At 39.0% G+C, this 20,240-nt stretch overlaps 1 protein-coding gene and 1 pseudogene across 2 annotated transcripts in view; one reads left to right on the top strand and one right to left on the bottom strand.

The window, feature by feature from the left end:
• The window catches only part of BCKDHB (branched chain keto acid dehydrogenase E1 subunit beta), a 189,963-nt gene extending 171,290 nt beyond the window's left edge, over positions 1-18,673 (top strand). For both annotated transcript variants that reach the window (XM_053664756.1, XM_053664755.1), the window contains 2 exons: positions 16,701-16,849; positions 18,390-18,673. In XM_053664756.1, the coding sequence (XP_053520731.1) occupies positions 16,701-16,841 (141 nt within the window). In that variant the 3' untranslated portion in view covers positions 16,842-16,849; positions 18,390-18,673. The remainder of the gene's footprint in view (positions 1-16,700; positions 16,850-18,389) is intronic.
• On the bottom strand, positions 10,566-15,341 carry LOC119041799 (elongation factor 1-alpha 1-like; annotated as a pseudogene).
• Positions 18,674-20,240: the final 1,567 nt, after the last annotated feature.

Genomic DNA, 20,240 nt, shown 5'->3' with positions numbered 1-20,240 from the left:
TTGCATTTCTCTGATGGCTAGTGATGACGGTCATCTTTTTATAGGTGTATGGGCCCCCTCTATGTCCTGCATGGAGAAGTGTCTCTGCAGGTCCTTTGCCCATTTTTTAATTGGATTGTTTGTCTTCCTGCTATTGAGTGGTATGAGTTCTTTGTATATATTGAAGATTAAACCCTTGTCTGATGTATCATTGGCGTTCTCCCATGTGGTTGGTTCCCTTTTCATTTTGGTGATGGTTTCTTTAGCCATGCAGAAGCTTTTTAGTTTGATGTAGTCTTATTTGTTAATTTTTTTCCTTTATTTCCCTTGCTCTAGGAGATATATCAGCAAATGTATTGCTACATGGAATATCTGAAGTTTTACTGCCTGTGTTGTATGCTAGTATTTTTGTCATATCATGACTTATATACAAGTCTTTTATCCATTTTGAGTTTATTCTGGTGTATGGTGTAAGTTAGTGATATAGTTTCATTCTTTTGCATGTATCTGCCCAGTTCTCCCAACACCATTTATTGAGGAGGCTGTATTTGCTCCATTGCACGCTGCTGCTCCCTTCATCAAATATTAATTGAACATAGCGACATGGGTTTATTTCTGGGCTCACTATTCTGTTCCATTATCTATGTGTCTGTTCTTATGCAAGTACCAGACTGTTTTGACTACAGTGGCCTTGTAATATAGTTTGATATCAGATTGTGATCCCTCCTACTTTGTTCTTCTTTCTTGTAATGAGAAAAAGAATGAGAGCTAACTAAAGGAAGAAAGAATGATTTTGAGAGGACAGAGTGAAGAGAAATAGGAAGAGTAAGGAATAGGAATAAGGCATAGCTTGGAGGAGAATAAGATTTACAGCAAAAATAAGAAAGGGCACGAAGAAGGCAAAATGGAGTAAGACAAGGTCAGAGTAAAATGTGAGATTTGAAATAAAAATAAACTAAAAAATAGAAAATCTAAATTAAAACAATAAGAAATAAAAGACAAAGAACCGTGAATTAGTTGGAATACAATTGATGCAAAAGAAGAAGTCTTTAAAAAGTTATGTGAAAGAACAAAAAGAACACAAATTCTGAAGAGGAGCAAGGTGGAACTTGTCTAAGCAGGGTTTGGCACATTAGCCTTCTGTCTTCTCTTTTTGGCTCCGCCTCTGTTTTTTTCTCAACTCACGGTCCCAGGGTGGGTCGTCCAACTTCCAGCAGAACCACCTCTATCACCTTCACCTGCCTCTCAGGGTGGCTTCTGCTGTGTTTGGGAGGTGGGACCCCTGTGTCTCCCTTGGACACTGTGCAGTCTTCTGGGAAATTCATGGGTGTGTTCCCCTTGCCTCCTGCACCACCCATCTTGATCTGTCCCAGCTTATTTCCAATAATGTATAGTTTCTGCTGAATTAGCTGTCCATTTCAAGGCAGGGGCCAATCTGTGTAAGAGGGTCAGCTCTTTTCTGCGTTTGTGGTGCTGGCAGCTCTGTCTGTGAGCCAAGGCTGGGCAGGGCCCTGATTCCCCCTTGCTGCACTGATTTCTGATCTCCTTTGCCTTACTGGCCTCAGTGGAATAGGGCTGTAGGAACCGTGTATTTTGTCTCCCTGAGAGAAGTTCAGAATGGGCCCTTTAAGCATTTCTTTTTCTGTCTTCCTCTTGCATATACGCACACTGCAGGGTGTTCTTGAGCCTCATGCTTGCAATCCTGCAGGATGTGGGGGCTGGGCGTGTCCTTCCCTTTGGAGGTTCAGTCTTCCCAGGGAAAGTGACTCTGTCTGGCTATAAATAATCTCAGGTGCTCTACTCCCACCTGTCCAGTTCCCAGACCACTGTCATTGTAGCAGACTCAGTCTCCACTCTGCACAGTGTCTGGCCTGCCAACTGCACCAGGCTGGGCCGAGAAATCCGCTTTGCTGTGCACCTTTCTGATCTCTCTCTGCCCACCCACACTCAGTGGGAGCAAACCATACCCTCAGTTCTCTCCTATTGCTGGCAGAGCAGCATTGCACGGGATCCCTGCCCAGAACACCTCAGCTCCCATTGTAAAAAATCCAGGCACTCTCACTGTAGCAATGAGTCTCTGTCTAGCTTCGCATACACACCACTTCTCCAAAAAGCCAAAAGTCTCTCACACTCAAGGCTTGCTGCAGCCTGTCTACATCTGACCCAGGCTCAGGTAGAATCCCTCTCTCTCTGGCGTTCTCCAGGTCAGCGTTGTCCACTGCAGCTATGGATCTGCTGCTCACTATGTGTGTGTGTGGCCTGGATCTCCCCAACTTTGTGTGTCCAAGTCACTCCAAGCTCAGTTCTGGGGCTCTCTGCCCTGGGAGGGGAGGAGCGGCAGAGCTGAGATGTCTGACCAGGTTCTTCAAGGCCTAAGGCGCCACACCCCGGGTACTTCCCCTTCAACCTATAAAATCTCTTTACCTCCTGCTTTGTGCTCCTTGGCTGCCAAACTTCATACCAGCTAAGATCCCGCTGAATGATTAGTTTTTCAGAAGATCAACCAGGTATCCGAGTTAGGGAGAAGAGCAAGCAGACTTCGCTTCCACCTACTTGGCCACCATCTTTTCTCTCAAAATGTTTTACACTAAATGAAATGATAATTTCTCCTAAATAACACAAAAAAGTGATCCACTCATGTCGTGTACTTTGACTTACTACCCTTATCCCTGGATTGTTTCATGTCTCGCTAAGATTCTCAGCAACCCTAGTATTTGTCTCTAATGATAATATCTGATTTCCTATAAATGAACCCTAAGTTCACCTTGAAAATCTTGTAACTCTCCATAGCTGCTCTTGCATGTGCTCTGTGACATGTAGATATATAAAATATGAAAGCCATCTGTCACTGTTGGGGCTGGTCACCTGGCCAGCTGGCCTCCTGGTTGTCCCTTCCATCCCTTCCGTTGCTCTGTTGTTGCTCCTTTGTTGGGTGCTCTCACCCCAGCCTGTGCTCAGGGCTCCAGGGCCTCCTCTCCACCCCTGGGCCACACCAGGCTCCTTGCTGTCTCCGTACCTTTGTACTAATTTTGTCACCTGGCAGAGCCACCTTCTCAAGAAGTAGCATTCTGTGCAGCTGAGTTCTGTTTTGCTCACTGCAAACCTCCGTGGGTGTCCTGTCTGGGACATCATACATATCCCCCACTGGAATATAAAATTCTGTGAAAGTAGGGGCATCATGGGTCTGAAATACGTGATTGAAAAATGATTGAATAAATGAATATTTAAAAAATCAACATCGAGGTCCTGAAGGCTTCCTGGAAAAGGGTTTTTAAGCTGAATTTGAAAAGTGGACTATGCGAAGGTAGCAGGGAATAGAAAAATCAGAGTTTTAGAAGAGTGATTTATGTTATAAAACAGTGAGCTTTTTGACAGAGGCGGGCCTGTGCATGTCTGTCCTGGGTTGTGAGGAGATTAAGGGTAAATGAAGAATAAGCTTTGGGGAGCCAGGGAAAACTTCCAACCAGGGGAGGGACAGGATCACAGTGGCAACAACAGTGTGGAGGCTGCTGGATGAGTGAGACAGTGCGTAGTAATTGCTAAGGAGTAAATACCTCCATGACCCACCTCTGTCGGCTGATTTTTCGCCTCATCAGTGACTAAGGTCATCAGTGTCCTGGAGTGAACCGGTATATAAGTCCAACCTGGAGTTGTTTGGTTGGCAACTATTTATTCATGCCTACTCTGTAGCAGCCATCGCACCTCTAATGCAGTGGGCTGTGAAGCCAGTGTATGTGACTCTGCAATGTTGGTTTTAAAAGCTGGTAAATACCTTCCTGAATAGGCAGGAGGTATATTTAGTAAATGTAATCAATTTATTCATTACTCTGCACAGTAATACTTAGATATCTTGAAACAACCCCAGATAAGAAATACAGCCATTGAAAACATGCAAGAAACTCCAAGAGCTGTGTGGAGGCATATGTTGATTCTTGTTGTCAGTTTTGCTTCTTATGTGTATCATTTGCTCTCTAGAGAGTTTTATTCTGTCTGGACCTCCGCACAAAACGAACTCCAGCCATAACATTCTTGGATTACTACATCACAGATTTTACCTCGTTTTGAAACTAGACTGCAATGACCGATTTCACTAATTTTGCATTTATTATGAAGCTGAATTCTAGTGAAATAATTCAGTTAGCAGATACTGTTAGTTCTGCACAAAAAGTGATATATAGTAGTCTTGAAACTAGTTCCTATTGTTATTGCCACAGAAAAGGAAACCTATTTTTCCCCCCAGAATATTAGTGTTTAGAGCTGCTGCTTATTGATAGGGAAAGAATAGTTGCCATAGCAATCCAGCAGCCTCTGGGGGAATGCGGTCATGGCCTTAAGCATCCGTCAACCCACCCTGTTTGGAGAGAACCTCTGAAAAGAATTCCTTCCATAGATATTAAATTGCTGAGATAAAATAGTTTAATTTCTGTAGCTCAGATTTGTCCATAGATTTGTTTACACACTTATCTTCTGTCATGAAAAGCACTTATAATAAACATATCATATGTGGTTATCTTTGGGGATGAGGTTAAATACAAATATATTGCATGCTCATTATTTCATAAATGTTCTCAAACACACAAGCAACCTTTACTGTTTTTCATGTGAGCTGCAGAGCTTAAAAAGCAATTCAACAAGATGCCGATCAAATGTATTTATCAATATTTGGGGTTTTCGGAGTTTCAGCAAGTGTTGAGAAGTAGAGGAAAATCCTAGCAATATAGAAATCTGTACAAGCCGAGCTGAGCAAAACAAGTGACTTAATACTCATGTATAATAATCATTTTACAGTGAGATCAACCTGTCATCAGTAGTTCTAAATCCGAAATTGCTTGCAGGACCACTCGCTGTCTGAACACTGTATCTACAGGACCAAGACTGCACATTTGCTGTGCAGCTGTGTGCAGTGGTTATCAGTTTGGTGCACAGCATGATTGCTTTGCAGGGACACTAGACACTTCGGATCCAGTTTGGCAGTTCTGAAGTAACGGAAGTACCTACTGCTGAAGTGAATCATATGGATTTAATTAGATTTGCTACATAATTAGTATTTGAAGAAACCTAAGGAAAATCCTTGTGGGTTGGTGATTTGTTACATCAAATGTATGCGTGAGCATTTAGGGAACTGGGGATTGAAACTGATGCGATTGTACTGCATCATAACCCAGATGTATTACTTACATATATAATTTTTAATCAGGCTTTTAAAAGTGATACTTTCCCAGGGATGACTGAAATGCTTGTCCAGACACCTGGGACCTGTCTGCTTCCGTGCTTGGGGATGGGCCCTTCTGCACGCAGCCGTGTCCACTTGGTGGCACTGATATGTGTGTGAACAGCTTCCCACCTGTAACACGAGAGCCCACAGCATTCAGTGAACACCCAGGTCAGCTGGAGAGAGTGTGCCGGTGACCACTGACCGAAACTGACAAATGTGTCTGAGACAGGGAAATCCGAGCCGCACTTCAATTTAAATTTTAAGATTAACTTCATTACAAGTCTTATCTGTTGTTTTTAATTTCACAAAACGAATTTAACTTTTATCCTTAAATGACATTTCTTTAAATACTTCAGAGATTTTCTTGTGTAGTTTTAGAGTTCTACAGAATGAGTTAACTGAGGAGAGGATTAAATTTCATAATTTAAGCCTAGGATAAAACTTGTAACCTATGTTTATTTAAAATATTTTTCTAATCAATCAAAAAAGCTGTCAAATTACTTAGTACCTCAATGCATCTAGGTTTATTATAGATAAGGAAATAAATGAAAGGAAACACTTAATTTCCTGATGGACACGTTAATGACTTTTTAAGTTGAAACTTACAGTCTACCTTAGTTTGAACATCCAGTTTTTCCTAAGTATTCACAGCTTCGGAACTGAAGGTGACGGCTCACATCCTGCCCCCTGGCTGGTGCCAGTAATTACACAGGGAAAAGGTGCCCACGTCCCGCCTTCCCCTCATCTGCTCATCTTCTCTCCAGTAAGTATCTAAAGGGAGCAAATATAAATCCCAGCCTAACTTACTGTAACTCTAATCTGAAATTTATTCTCTTCCCTTCCCCCTTAAAAGAGGCACTATACTAAGTTTTTTTGTTTGTTTATTTTTTGCTTTTGCCCCTGCCCCTCCTAGAAACCTGCACAGCAGAGAGAGGGAGAGCTACATGGCTCTTGTGAAATACGAGAAAGAATTCTAGAAATGTATTTAAAGCTACGTGACTTTGACCTAAGTCCTAGTTCATTCCCTCTGGAAAAATGAGGACAAAAACTGGTAATTGTATACGATTGCTCAAAGGCAAGGGTTAGCAAGCTCTGGTCTGTGGCCAGATGAAGCCCACCCCTCATTTTTGTGCAGCGTGCAAGCTTTTTCTAGTGTAGCCTGGAGGACACACAGTATAACCAGTGATGTGGCATAATTTTTAAAGCTTTTCATTAAAGTTATAAAAAAACTTCATTGGAATGGTTAAAAACAAACAGTTCCATCAGTTTTTCTTTCACAAGGATAATGAGCACTAGATATAAACATTAAATACTTCCTTGCATCTAAGCGAGATGCTTTGGCCCACTATTTAACCTTAGATCTTTCTCAGTGACACTCAAGATTAACCAGGAGAGCTGGTTCAAATACCAACAAAACTGTGAGCACCTCCTTAAACTTGGGTGGCCTCAGCACCTCACTGTGTCCTCACAGAAAGTTGCTGAAAGGATGAATTGAGGCTGTACAAATACTTACCCTTGTTTATTACTAAATAAGAACATCTCTTTGGTTACTATTTAGTGAACATTGGCTTTCCTGTTGCCTGTATACCTGCACTTATGCCTTTCTCTGAACGGGTAGGTATATGGACAGATACATTTTTTTCCCTGTAGGCTGCCATGTTGTTTCTTGGGACATTGGCTGGAATGTGTTGATTAAACACAGGATTGCTTGTTGATGGCCATGTGTACTTATGCACATCACTGCGCATGGTATATGACGTACCGGGAAACTTCTGGGGCCTCTTTCAAAGAGTCGTTGCTTTTCATGTTGGCCTCTGATTCCTAATTGAGGGGTCAGATTGAGTTGATATAGTTCAGCCTCAAGTAAGTAGATAAGAAAAAGTAAGTTAATATTCTGGTCCATCTAAATAAACTATGGAACATTGACATTTTTATGAACTGTATACATTTAATCTAAATGTATTAATAACAGTACTGTTGGGAATGCTAATATTATATTTTTACACTAAAGTATAAAGGTATCCAGAACTAAATCGCAGTTTCTAACCACCCCTCCCTAGTGTATCTGTGGTTTTTATCAGGCTTATTAGAAGTTTGTTTGTGGAGCATGCGATACACGCAGACTTGGGTTCTGTTCCTCTTATCGGCACACAATCTACCCACCGTGGGGAGCAAAGGCAGAGGGCTATATATATATATATAATCTCCTCCTAATTCCGAAATATCTATTCTTGAATTTGTGACAATGTATATATGCAAATGCATAGACATTTAACCTGAAAAATTTCTATGTAAGGAATACTAAGCACCTTCACAGGTAGAAACATAGATATGTCAACACAGTGAAGAGGGAAATATATTTGGGATCCTGCATTTTACTATAATTTGATACAGATAATAATTACAATTACTAGATTTAATGACTAGGTCAAATTCATTATGTTAGCAAAAGTCATCCTCATCCAAATAGTGAGAGCATTTACAAGCCTTCCCTTACTCTGGTCAGAGATTGCCACCATTACTCAGGTCAGAAACATGTTTGCATTGTTAATTTGTTTAATTATCAAACTTCGGAAGTGCAGCTGCCACTGGAATCTAGTGAACGACTGACCACATCTTCCCTAATTGCTGGTGATAGCCCAGAGCTTTTATTTCTCTAGGAAAATTGCAGGGATCCAGGCACCAGATTTGCACTGCTGAAAAATAAGTTGGCGTGATTTATTCATTCAACAAAACCAAGCTTCAAGGCTGTGTTGCTATGACACCCACTGTTAACTTTTTAAAAAATGTGTTTAATTTCAGTAAAAACATTAACACATCTATTTTGGCATTATGTCGATAAAGTTGATTTTTTTCCCTTTTCCTTGCCTTATTTAACAAGTTCTTTTACCATTCTTTTAAACATAAATTAAATGACAAACTAGAAATCAAAAACATTTTTAAACAGAAGGAAACAGTAATAAAAAAACTCTATATTGCAGCAAAAGCATATCATCTGTAAAATAGAAAATACCCATTATTTTTTAAATGCAGCTTCTCAAACGTTTTAGAAAGATGGTGCCAGGTAGGGAGAAATCATTCTAATCTAGTAGTTTCATTTTGTAATTGGTCTTGAAACTTAAAAACAGATTGTGAGAAATCCTAACAATTTTTTTTTAGTGCAGGTTCAGTCCCCCGAATTCTAAGATAATACCGGTACGCTTTCTATGTCACAAGACAAAGGAATTGTCAGGTTGCTTTAGGCAGGGTTCTCTTCTGCCTTCCGAGCACCATTCAGTGGTGTTACAATGCTATTCGAAGAATTTCATGGGGGGAAAAAAAACAAGCAGAAAAAGTGAATGCTTTGTAGGATCATCAAATGTTGCTCTACCAGATTATTTTAAATTTCCTGGTGCCAAGCCAAGAAAAAAAATCCTACCTTACAGAGAGCGATTTGTTCCTGCGATGACTCGGGGCTGCAAGTCGCTTGTATTTATCATTACGTGTCCACATTCTAAAGAAATTTCACGTTCAAACTTTGCTGCCGTTCATGCTTTCTTATATAGGAAGAATTTTGAACTATAAATTTTAAGAAGCTTCAGGGTCTGAGGAAATTTGAGAACACTGCCTTTTTTTCTACTGTTGAATATAAATTGTTTTAACAAAAGCAGCGGAGCCACAGTGCATTTTAAATGTCAAAGTTTGCCCATCATGTAACTCAAAAGAATTTAAACTTTAAACTTTGAACTTTTAAAACATCAGAACATCGTTGGAGACTGATTGCAGCACATAAACAGAGTGAGTGGCAGGAAGATTTAACCAAGAAGGTGATTTTTTCTCCATTGTTTTTTACAGCACTCACTGCTCTTCAGGTGGAAACTGTGAGGCAGCCTTGGGGCATCGTCAAGGCTGTGTCCAGGGGAAGTCCGAGGGCAGAACCAACCTGGACAGATTTTACCAGGAAAGCCCGAGTGGTTGGGTGGAATGCCAGTGATTTGAGATAGGATTATAAATTCCAGGACTGAGTTGTCACTTGCTTTCATTTATTTCTGATTTTAAATATAGTGAAATTTATAAAATCATCATTTTTGAAAGACAGCAATTTATACTATAAATTATTGATGTTAATGTTAAATTTTGATATTGACATTTGTTCTTTAATTTAAACAGTTAATGTATTGAGATTCATAGATTAAGCCCACATTACCATGCTTACATTCTGGCATGACTATTGAATCTGAACAATGAAACATTCCTATGTATATTTTAATATCATCCTTCAACTTTGTTTAGGTAGCCAGACTGTATCCAGGAAAACTGTTTAGATCAAAAATAATATTTCTAACTTCAGAAAATAAGCTTCTACTTTAAAAATGGATCTGAATTTAAATGAAAATCCTAATTGAGAATTCAGTTTCATTCTTTAAGTAGCTGGGGAAAAAAAGCTTAAAAAACAAAACTTATAACAAATTTCCAGCAATTTGCATTAAAAAGGAAAAAATGGGATTTTTTATAAAGTCGACAGACATTGAAAACATTCCAATGAAGTTCAGTAATAAAAATCTCAGCTTTTAATTTAGTCAAGATTATGATTATATATGGAAGTTTTGCTGAAGTAGTTGGGCCTGAGTAAAATGTTTCAGATGTTATACAACTCTGGATAAAATTAAATTATTCGTACATGTATACTGCTTTATTTAGTTATATAGTTTCAGCTGTGTTTTAAAAATGAGAAACTTCATAACAAGTTTTTGTTGAACATATCTCATGTGAGTGGTACTAGAAAAATAAAATTAACATAGCTCTAATGTTTAGAGGAACATTCTGTTAGTTCGGGGATAGATTAGGGACTCAATTGTCTGAAGAATTAATTTCATAGACCTACATTATATAGAAAATTGGTACAGACTAATATATATTTTAAGTTCTATTTAAAAATATGATGCATGATATTTAAACCATTAGTTTATATGAAATATATTATCATCAATAAAACTATATTTATTTAATTCAGTAATGAAGTTGATTTGGAGTTGCTGATACAGTGCCTTCACCAGGTTTCCCCTTCCTTACGAAACTTTGTTTTAGTGGGTCGCAAACTTCTGTGGCAGATTTTTGGTTAGGTTGTTTCTATTTAAAAAGTATTGACTTTAAAAACTGCCATACACAAAAACAAAACAGTTGGTCCACAAAACATTCTCCTTTGCTTCTGAAGGTTTGTTTTATGATGTATTATAATTATTAACCTGCCTTTTACTATTAAACTTAGATAACCAATTGAGATAAACAGTTCTGAGGCTGTTCTACCACTGATTACCACTAAGGTGGTAATAGGGCATAATATTTATTACCACAATAGGGCATAATAATATTACCACTAAGGGCATAATATTTATTTAGCCTTCCGAGCTTTCTGGGCAGACTCGGTGACTTTGGCAGCTCCGGCTGCTTTCTTGTCTACTGCTTTGATGACACCCATAGCAACTCTTTGTCTCATGACACAAACAGCAAAGCGGCCCAGAGGAGGATAGTCAGAAAAGCTTTCGACACACATGGGCTAACCAGGAACCATGTCAACAATGGCAGCATCGCCAGGTTTCAAAAGATTTGGGCCATCTTCCAGCTTGTTCCCAGAACAACGATCCATCTTCTTCAGCTCAGCAAACTTGCAAGCAGTACTGGCTGTGTGACAGTCCAGGACAGGTGCACATCCAGCACTGAGTTGGCCTGATGGATCAGGGCTATCACCTGAGCTGGGAAGCCAGCTGCTTCCATTGGTGGGTCACTTTTGCTGTCACCAGGCACATTGCCACGATGAACATCTTTGACAGACATGTTCTTGACATTGAAGCCTGCATTGTTCCCAGGAAGAGCTTCACTCAAAGCTTCATGGTACATTTCAACATTTCAGCTATAATGTTGACTAGAGCAAAGGTGACCACCATGCCAGGTTTGAGAACGCCAGTCTCCACTCGGCCCACAGGGACAGGACCAATACCACCAATTTTGTCAACAATACCCCCAGATGCAGGGGCTTGTCAATTGGATGAGTTGGTGGCAGGATGCAATCCAGAGCTTCAAGCATTATGGTTCTACCGTCACTTTCACGGCTGACTTTCCTTTCCATCCCTGAGCTCTTGGCTCCAGCATGTTGTCACCATTGCAACCAAAAATTGGCACAAATGCCCCTGTGTCAGGGTTGTAGCCAATTTTCATAATGTAGGTGCTGACTTCTTTAACAATTTCCTCTTATCTCTTCTGACTGTAGGGCGGTTCAGTGGAATCCACTCTGTTAATACTAATTAATACAATCAGCTCTTTCACACCCAGTGTGTCAGCCTGAAAGGCATGCCAGGGGTCTGCTCATTCTTGGAGATACCTGCTTTAAACTCACTAAGACCAGCAGCAACAATCAGGACAGCACACTCACCCTGAGATGTCCCTGTAATCATGGTTTTGATAAAGCTTCTATGTCCTGGAGCATCAATGGTGGTCACACAGTACTTGTTGGCCTCAAATTTCCCCAAGGAAATACCAATGGTGATACACTCACGGTCAGCTTTCAGTTTATCCAAGACCCAGGCATACTTGGAAGAGCCCTTGCCCATCTCAGCAGCATCCTTCTCAAATTTTTCAGTGGTCGTTTTGTTGATCCCAGCACACTTGTAGATCAGATGGCCAGTGGTAGCAATTTTGCCAGAATCTATGTGACCAGAGACAACGATGTTGATATGAGTCATTTCCTTTCCTGTTTTGACTCTGATTTAGTGGTGGTTTTCATGACACCTGTGTTCTGGTGGCAAGCCGCTGCGACAAAGCTACAGGTTTCTTTGACTCATTTGCTGGGAAACTATGATTTAAGATACCAGAATCATTTTTTTTTCTCATCAGCTAAAATTCATGTTTTAGCTATGGGCAAGTTTTCAGGGTCAATTTAAAACTATTATTCTCTGATAATATTTGGAAGCTGGGGGGAAGTCTAACCTTACATAAATAACTAGGATGAATCAACTTATAATCAAAAATAAATTTCTAAGCTCGTGGACTTTAAAGCTATCAAAAATACATCATTGTAGTATATTAATTTAGTTGTCTCATATGTTTAGCATTTAACTCTTGCACTGATCATTGTAATATCTAGACAACTACTGTAAATTGCACTTAGAAGAAAAATCTCCATTGTTGTTTTATTAATAATAATAGACAAGAACCCAATGGTATTTGGAAATTTAGGTTAAAACTTTTTTAAAATTTAGCTTTAAGCATGTTCACAAATCATTTGAACTTCTTTCTTAATGTTTTCTCTTAGAGTAGAAATAATTTTGTGATCTATATGTCCTGTTCAATGCTCATTACATTTATGGTTATTTGGACTTTCCCACACCCCTCCCCTTGGAAACAAAAATAAATTCTCATAGTTTGAATGTGTTACGGTGGCATAATAACAATTATATGATATAACCTGGAGCTTTGTTTGAAAAGTAACTTAAAATCAGTTTTTTGAGTTATTACTTTGAAAATAAGTTGTAGACTGATGTTTCTTGTGGTTCCAAGGAGGAATGTGCAATCCTGATTTATCAGATAATTCCATAGGGAATGATGTCTATTTTGACTTGTGATGTGTTTCTCATTACTGTGTCCTGTTTTCTTACTTTCCATTAAATGTTTATAAAAATCAGTTCAGTAGTTTTTCAGGAAAGTGAAATGAATTTCATGAGCCAATATCAGCTGTAAAAAAGTAGGAACATGTATAAAATACCTAAATTTTTCTTATCTCACTTTAAGCTTCATAATTTTCCAACTCAAGATGATATATATATTTTTGCACAGTGGGCTATATCCAACTAACTTTCTGTCACAGAAAACCAGAATAAAAATTATTTCAAAATTGTTCTTAGAAAGAAATAATGAACCTGAAATTAAAAAACAAAAGCCAAATAAATAAAATAATGTTGTATGGTCTTTATTCTTGACTTTATTTTTTGAGGTATGTATGCCTTGATTACATTAATTTATCTACTTCAACTGGTAACCATTTGGTAGCTGACTGAGAGCCTCTTTTCTATAGTAGCACTGCTTGGAAAGTATGTTCATTTTGGAGGAACTTTTAAACCATTTCCATAGTCCTTGACTATAGCCTCAGGAACTGGTAATTAGTGCCTAGGTCCCTGTTCCCCAGCAGGGGGCAGCACTGGGCCTGTCTTTCATTGCAGTTGACCGTGGTCTCCACCCTCCTTCATGATAAAGCACTTAAACTTAGTTTGGTAGTTCCTTTTTTTTTTTTTTTAAGGCTTAGAAAGTGTCCAGTAAATAGTAGCTGTTCAGGTTTTATGCTTCAAGGAATATTACTTGTCACTGTTGACTCTTCTGTGTTACCAGAATCTTGTCTTCAATGATGATTTGGTTTATCATTGCAAATATTTACCTTGTGTTTATTCTAACTTGGAAAATTGTAAGAGGAAAAAAAAACCTCAGCAGTTGCTGAGCACTGTGATGTGTCAGGCATGAAACTAGGTACTTCTCATATGCTGCTCCACAGTCTAGGAAAACAGCTAGGCAAGGCAACAATAGTGTCACACAAGGCAACAATAGTGTTACAAAACAATAGGAAGATACCACAGCGGAATCGAAAGCACTTTTATTTTGCTATTGAGCAACCAGAGGCTAGGAGTGGTTAAGTCACAGTAGAGCATCTGTTCCCTTCAGGCAGAATTCCAAATTCCATGCTGCATCAATTATGTTATCAGCCCTGCCATAAAACAGCAAAAAGGTTTGTGGAGAGTGACTGAAGCCACAGTGTGGAATGCCTGAGGCCCACTTCAGTGATGTAACTTCTGTGACATGGTGACAGGAGAATTTATGGTCAATGCACTTAAAATCTGAATCAGGAAATGGGGTTAAATGATATTTATATACACATATTACCGATACTACATTCACCAAAACATAGGAATATTGCAATATAGTTGATTTTTAAAAACTTATCAATAATATTTTATTTATCTTAAGAATGGATCATATTTTGTTTTTACTTACCTTCTGTTAACTGCTAGAAAATTTTCAGGATCTCTGTTCTCTGCAGTTTCAACAAGATACTAATTTGTTTTGTTTTGTTGTAGAAAAAAGGCAAATAAAGAACTCATTTTGCCTGGATCTATGATTTTTATTGCTTGAAATTGGTATTCTGCATTGTCTGCTTCCTTTTCTGGTTATCATATGCATAGCAAGCCAGATGGCTAATATATAAACAATTTGGGATATGCTGCTTTGAATTATTTGGTATAGCCTAGGAGGTGCCTGATCCCAAGACCATCTGTGTACTGCTCTGGGTGTTAACTTCATGCTGAAATGTGTTTTCAGTTTCTTCACGTCTTAGCTTCTACCTTCCATATGAATGCAGAAGAGGCTTCTTAGACCAAACTGAACCCATTGTACCTCTCCAGGTTCTATTGTAAAACTTTAATCATAGCCTGTGTTGCACTTCATTGTTCTTATTTATTCCTATTTTTTCTTGTTGTTCTCAACAGTAGTGCTTCAGAATTGCTGAAGAGTGACTAAGAACATGGGCTTTGTTGGAATCTTACTTGGCTATGTTTGTATCTGTTTGACCTTGGGCCAGTGTCTTCACCTTGGCTTCCTCATCTGTGAAATGGAAAATGATACCTACCTCATGCATTTGTAAAATGATTAAAACAGATAAAATAGAACTCATTTATAGTACTATACATGCTATATGATAGTGACATACCAGTCCCTACTCTTATTAACACATTTTAGAGAGAAAATTTTCATGGCTACAAAAAGACATGGTCAGATATAAATGCAAATAGCATGTATAGAATTTCATGCAAGGGTTTTTGAAAGGAATATGTTTTCCTTCAAATACCTGATTGTTTATGCAAAAGCACACACCACCAGAAAAGGGACGGAGAAGATACTATGTAGCTGGTTTAGGGTTCACTTTCAGTCCTTTTCACTGGATTCAGGGTGAAACTTTGGACCACAAATAGCTGGAGAATAGTTTCTGTTGGCACCTGTGGGGGTTCTATCCCGTTGCCCTGGCCTACCTGTTACACTGCGGTCTGCTTTGGAACATCACCGTCACGCCTGCCATTGTTTTCCACAGCAGGCTTTCCAGGGAGAGAAACCAGCAACGGACACTTCCCATTTTAGCCCCTGTGGTGGATGTACTACCTATAATCTCCACTCTTCCCCACGGGCTAGGGAGCTATTTTTTCTTAATTTTCCATGGATTACTATTTCTGAATTGAAAATCATCAAATGTAGTTTTTAAAATAGGAGTGTGCTTGGGGGATACAAAGAAGAATATGATTAATGGAAAAGAAGATGATTAATCTGGATTGTCTTGAAAGTTTAGAGCACAGGTGTCTGTAGTTATTGTGTCATAATGTGGTATATAATGAAGAGAGAGGTATGCTTCATGGAGGATAAATTAGGTACATTGATCTACAAATCTGCCAGTGAGATTCAAATATTTTTCTAAGACTGTGTGAGTGTATTTCTGTGTGTGTACAGCTTCTGTATGAAGAAGAAAACGGATGCAGAACGAAGATGCCTTGTTTTGATGGTTGCCCAGAGAAACAGTAATCACACACAGATCATTCGGATGTGAACCAGTTCGGTGGGAAGTTAACTCTGCTTGACCCAGACACCCTATTTCCAATTGTTTTAAAGAAGTTTTAACACAAATTCATGAAAGGAAGAATTTAAATTTCTTTAATACATTGTAGTAAACAAAGTGTTAAAATTTCAAACTGTTTTATTTGGTCAGCAGATAGCCTTATAAAATTGAATCATAATCACCCATATCCTTGAATTATCTTCCATGATTTTTGTAATACACTTTGTATACTTATGTATAGTGTGTTAATTCTGCAGAATTTACAGTAACTGTTCTCACATTAAGGAAGTGCTACATATAAAATAACAAATTTGTGTTTGTTAATTCCATAAAATAGTAACTATTATTCACATAAGAAAATTCTTCACTCTTTCTCTTTATTTTAGTGCCATTTAGTTACAGAAATAACACCATATTGTACAAACCCCAACAATATGTACAAAGTACAAAGAGGAGTCTTTTCTCACCTCCTGCCATTCCCAGTATGGTTATTACACATAAAATCTGAAAAACACAGGAAACGAGAGAAAACACGTCATCGCTGGTTTCAGGCTGCAGAGTCACCGTGAACATCTTGTTACGACTGTGTCACGCCTTACGTTTGTGTTTGTAGAACAGCATGTTTGGTAGAATCCGGTTTGGCGTAAACAGTGGACGTGCATGTAGGTGTAATATACGTATACGTAGATGAAAACATATTTTAGGTAAAACTGGATCATGCCAAACGTGCTGTGTGTCACCTGCTTTTTTTAACCTACTTGTTTCATGTTACAATGGGCTTATTTTCATGCTCTTGGATGGAATTGTATTTTAAGTAGGAATGTTTTGTCTCTGAAAAAAGATTTCTTCTTGAAGTTAACCAACCGTCCGTGTTCTTATTTGTAGGAAGAGTGCTTCCTGAACCTGGAGGCCCCTATATCAAGAGTGTGTGGGTACGACACCCCGTTTCCTCACATTTTTGAGCCGTTCTACATCCCAGACAAATGGAAGTGCTACGACGCCCTTCGAAAGATGATCAACTATTGACCCCAAAGGTAAGTCTGCCCTTGTTTTGAGAAAGCTAGCGTGTGTCCCCGACAATAGTGTTTCGTTTACCCAAGGAACAGCGGACTTCAGTGTGTTGTATATTGGTAAATGGCAACTTCCAGGTGAAAATGGGTATTTTAGGGGAAAAAAAACCTTACATTTATAGTAAATTTGCATTTAATAGAAACACAGTAAGCATATGTCTTCTGTGCTCTCTCTAAAGTAGGTGCATGCATTTGTTAACATTGAATAATCATTAGATCAGGATGTTTTCTGCTATGGGTTCATTGTAAATACCCCTTACTTCATTGCTCCAGCTTTTGCTCTTATTTCTGTGTATTTTTATCAGCTATTTAAAATCTTCACAAATAGAGGTAACTTTATTTATTTAAAAATGGCCCTTTGATTTGGGCTCCAGTGATTTTGACAACGATTCATTCATAGTATTCTGAAATTTTCCTTTGTGTTATCTGAAAAAGTAGGTTTGTTGAACAGGAAACCTATTCATTATGTATAAAGGAAATTTTTACTTAGAAAAACCTAAAAGATCCAGCACCACCACTTCAAGAATCTTTTTGGCAAGTGAATGTTTTTAAATGGTGGGTAATAAATGACCTGTATTCATTACGGTTTTCCAAGTCGGGCTCACATGCCTCTTCAGCAGGGTTAGTCTAGTGACAACAGACAGCGCTACCCACTGCTGAGTCAGTGTGAAGGTGCCATGCTCCGGAAGTTGCTGTCATGGCACACTTTGTCTTTCACATTTTTGAGATGATTTAAAATGCATAGATAGGAATTAAATGCCATGTAATAATACAGCCCATCCCTTTTAAAGGTAATAAATACCATATTTGAATGTGGGAGGTGGGGAGTGGGTAGGGCAGAGAGAATAATGGGGAGGAAATGGGGACAACTGTAATTGAACAATAATAAAAAAATTAAAAAAAGAAATACTATATTCCTTTATTCTGTGAATGGATAGTAAAGCTAGCTCACCTAAAACCAGAGAGAACCTTTCATTTTGTGCAGAGAAAATAATGCTGCCTCCTGCCCCTCTGATCTCCTCACCATGTGTTCTGTAGTTCTGTTCTGAGAATACTGGTAAGGCCGTTAGCCACACACCCCCGGTATTCTCTCTGACAGGGAGAGGTGGGTGCTTGGTTTCCGATGTCCTCTCAGTGTCGGTGAGAGCAGTCGGCCTCTACAGTAAAGTCACACTCGAGACTGGTTAGGGACCTTCCTCATGTTGTTGTCCATCCTCTTCCCTCCCCTGGACCATCATAATGGAAAGTCAGAACAAGGACATGCAGACATATGGCTTGTCGCTACTTTGAAAGTAGTGTTTAGGTGCTGGTTTTACCTTTGGAAATGTATTTTTTTTTAACAAAGAGAAAATTGAGCCTATTGTGAGAATATGGTGAAAGATGCAAGGTGTTCTATACCCAAAGTTAAAATGACATTGAAGAATGTAGTCATACAATTAAGAAAAATCTGTATTCAATTCACAGTGGCCAGAATGTCTATAATTATTGTTGATTTCTTTTACAGAAAACCTGGAAGATCATGACTAGATATGGAAATATTTTTCTGAATTTTTATATTGTCTCAGATTTATCTCTTCTTGAAAATAAGAGTTTTTATGAAATGAATTATGGATATTGGCTGAAAATTATAAGTTAGTTATTATTGTATTAACACACATGAATTGGTTTCCATTAGAGTGTTTTAGATTAACTTTTGAAAGTGTTCCATATGATGGTCTTATAAACTCCATTTAATTACATCTGTAAATATTGGGTGTGGGTAGTACTCAATAAAGCTAAGTCATACTGTCTTCTGGTTGTGTGTCTTTTTTTCATTAGTAAAAAGAATTTGTATTGCAGATGAAGGGAACATGAATCCCGCCACCCCGAAGCTGCTCTTTTGAGATACCAATTTTAAGCTGTTTCTTAAGAAATGAGACTCAGCGGGGGAGCTTTGACTCCCCCCCCCCAACCCCCTGCCTCTTGCGCAAGGGATTCAGAGAAACCTGCTTTAGGAAGATCTTGGGATGTTCGCCTTAACCAAACTTGAGTTAATATGACAAACAAGAGCATGTCATGCAGGTGCCTGTCACCGAGACACCTCTTTTGTCCCCTTGTTGCCTCACTGTCTTTGTCATTTTTGTGCTTATGTATTAAATGCACATGCACACCTATTAAAACTTTGATTTTTCTCCTGTTAATCTGTTTCTGTTAATTTGATTATTAGCACAGCCAGAAGAACTTTAGAAGGTGGGAAAAAAGTATTAATATTTTTTAGCCCCCTCACCCCAGACTAATTGTCAACTTGTTCATTAGATCTAAGTAAAATGAAATGCTGAGAAATGCTGAATTTTCAACTTTATTGTAGTTGGTTTAGTTCTTTATGGCTGAGATGGTTGGTTGTATGTTGATAAAAGTTCTGGAATGTTTTTCCTGATTCTCCCCTCTTGCCTCAGCTGGGTCAGTGTAAAGGTGCCATGCTTCAGAAGGACATACTCATTTTTTCCCAGAATGGGGTGGCAGGATCAAACTTGCTGCCTGTCTTCGTGGAGAGCATGGGCTTGTCTTTAGTTATAAAGGTGCCAAGCTTTTGTTGTAGTTGGTTTTTTTGCCATGATGTTACAAAGCAAATATTTTGTTCCTATGCTCTTCATGTTATTATGTAGCTAAAAAGAAAAACATTAGCAGCAACAAAAGGCTCAAACAGAAAGAAGCCTCCTTGTTGGGGAAGTTGCCAGGGACTCTTGTTTCTTACTTTGCCCCTTCAGCCCTTCACCACAGTTTCAGACAGGCGCGCCCTGCCGAGAGGAGTCCCTGTGCTGAACCCCAGCCCGGGCCCTGCCTGCAGGTCGGCGGGTGCTGTTACATCCGTCTCACTCCCATGGACCCAGAAGAGTTTCTGCTCAGGTCCAGCCCCCACCACCACGCTCCACTGCTAGAAAGCAGAGGAACAGGACCCTAGAGTATTTTTCTTTCTCTGTAAATACTGTAAAAAATGGACATTTTCTAAAGATTACAAACGGACATTTTCTAAAGATAACATTTCTTGTTACATTAAAACTATGATTGAAAATGCTGTCCTGTTTATTTTTATCAGGTATTCGGGGGAGGATGCAGAAGGTAACACTTGTAGATTGCCAGGAACGGGGAGGTGAAGGACAGGCACTTAATCACAGATTCTGGACAGCAGTGGGCTGAAATGGAGAACCAGAGCGTTCGTTAGGAGTGAAAATAGAGCCGCTGTGTCCTTGGTTTACAAATAGAAGCACCTGTAATGTACGATGGGAAAAGATTATTTGTCAGCCACAAGTTTGGGAAGGATTTCAGGAATCCACCTGGCTGACGGTACAGGACTTTCTGAGTTTAATTCGCTAAA

The sequence above is a fragment of the Artibeus jamaicensis genome, unplaced genomic scaffold (genome assembly GCF_021234435.1).
Source record: "Artibeus jamaicensis isolate MK-2021 breed Jamaican fruit bat unplaced genomic scaffold, CSHL_Jam_final contig_387, whole genome shotgun sequence".
Taxonomy (NCBI): domain Eukaryota; kingdom Metazoa; phylum Chordata; class Mammalia; order Chiroptera; family Phyllostomidae; genus Artibeus; species Artibeus jamaicensis.
The sequence above is the reverse complement of the archived record's forward strand: the minus strand, read 5'-3'. Positions and strand labels throughout refer to the sequence as shown.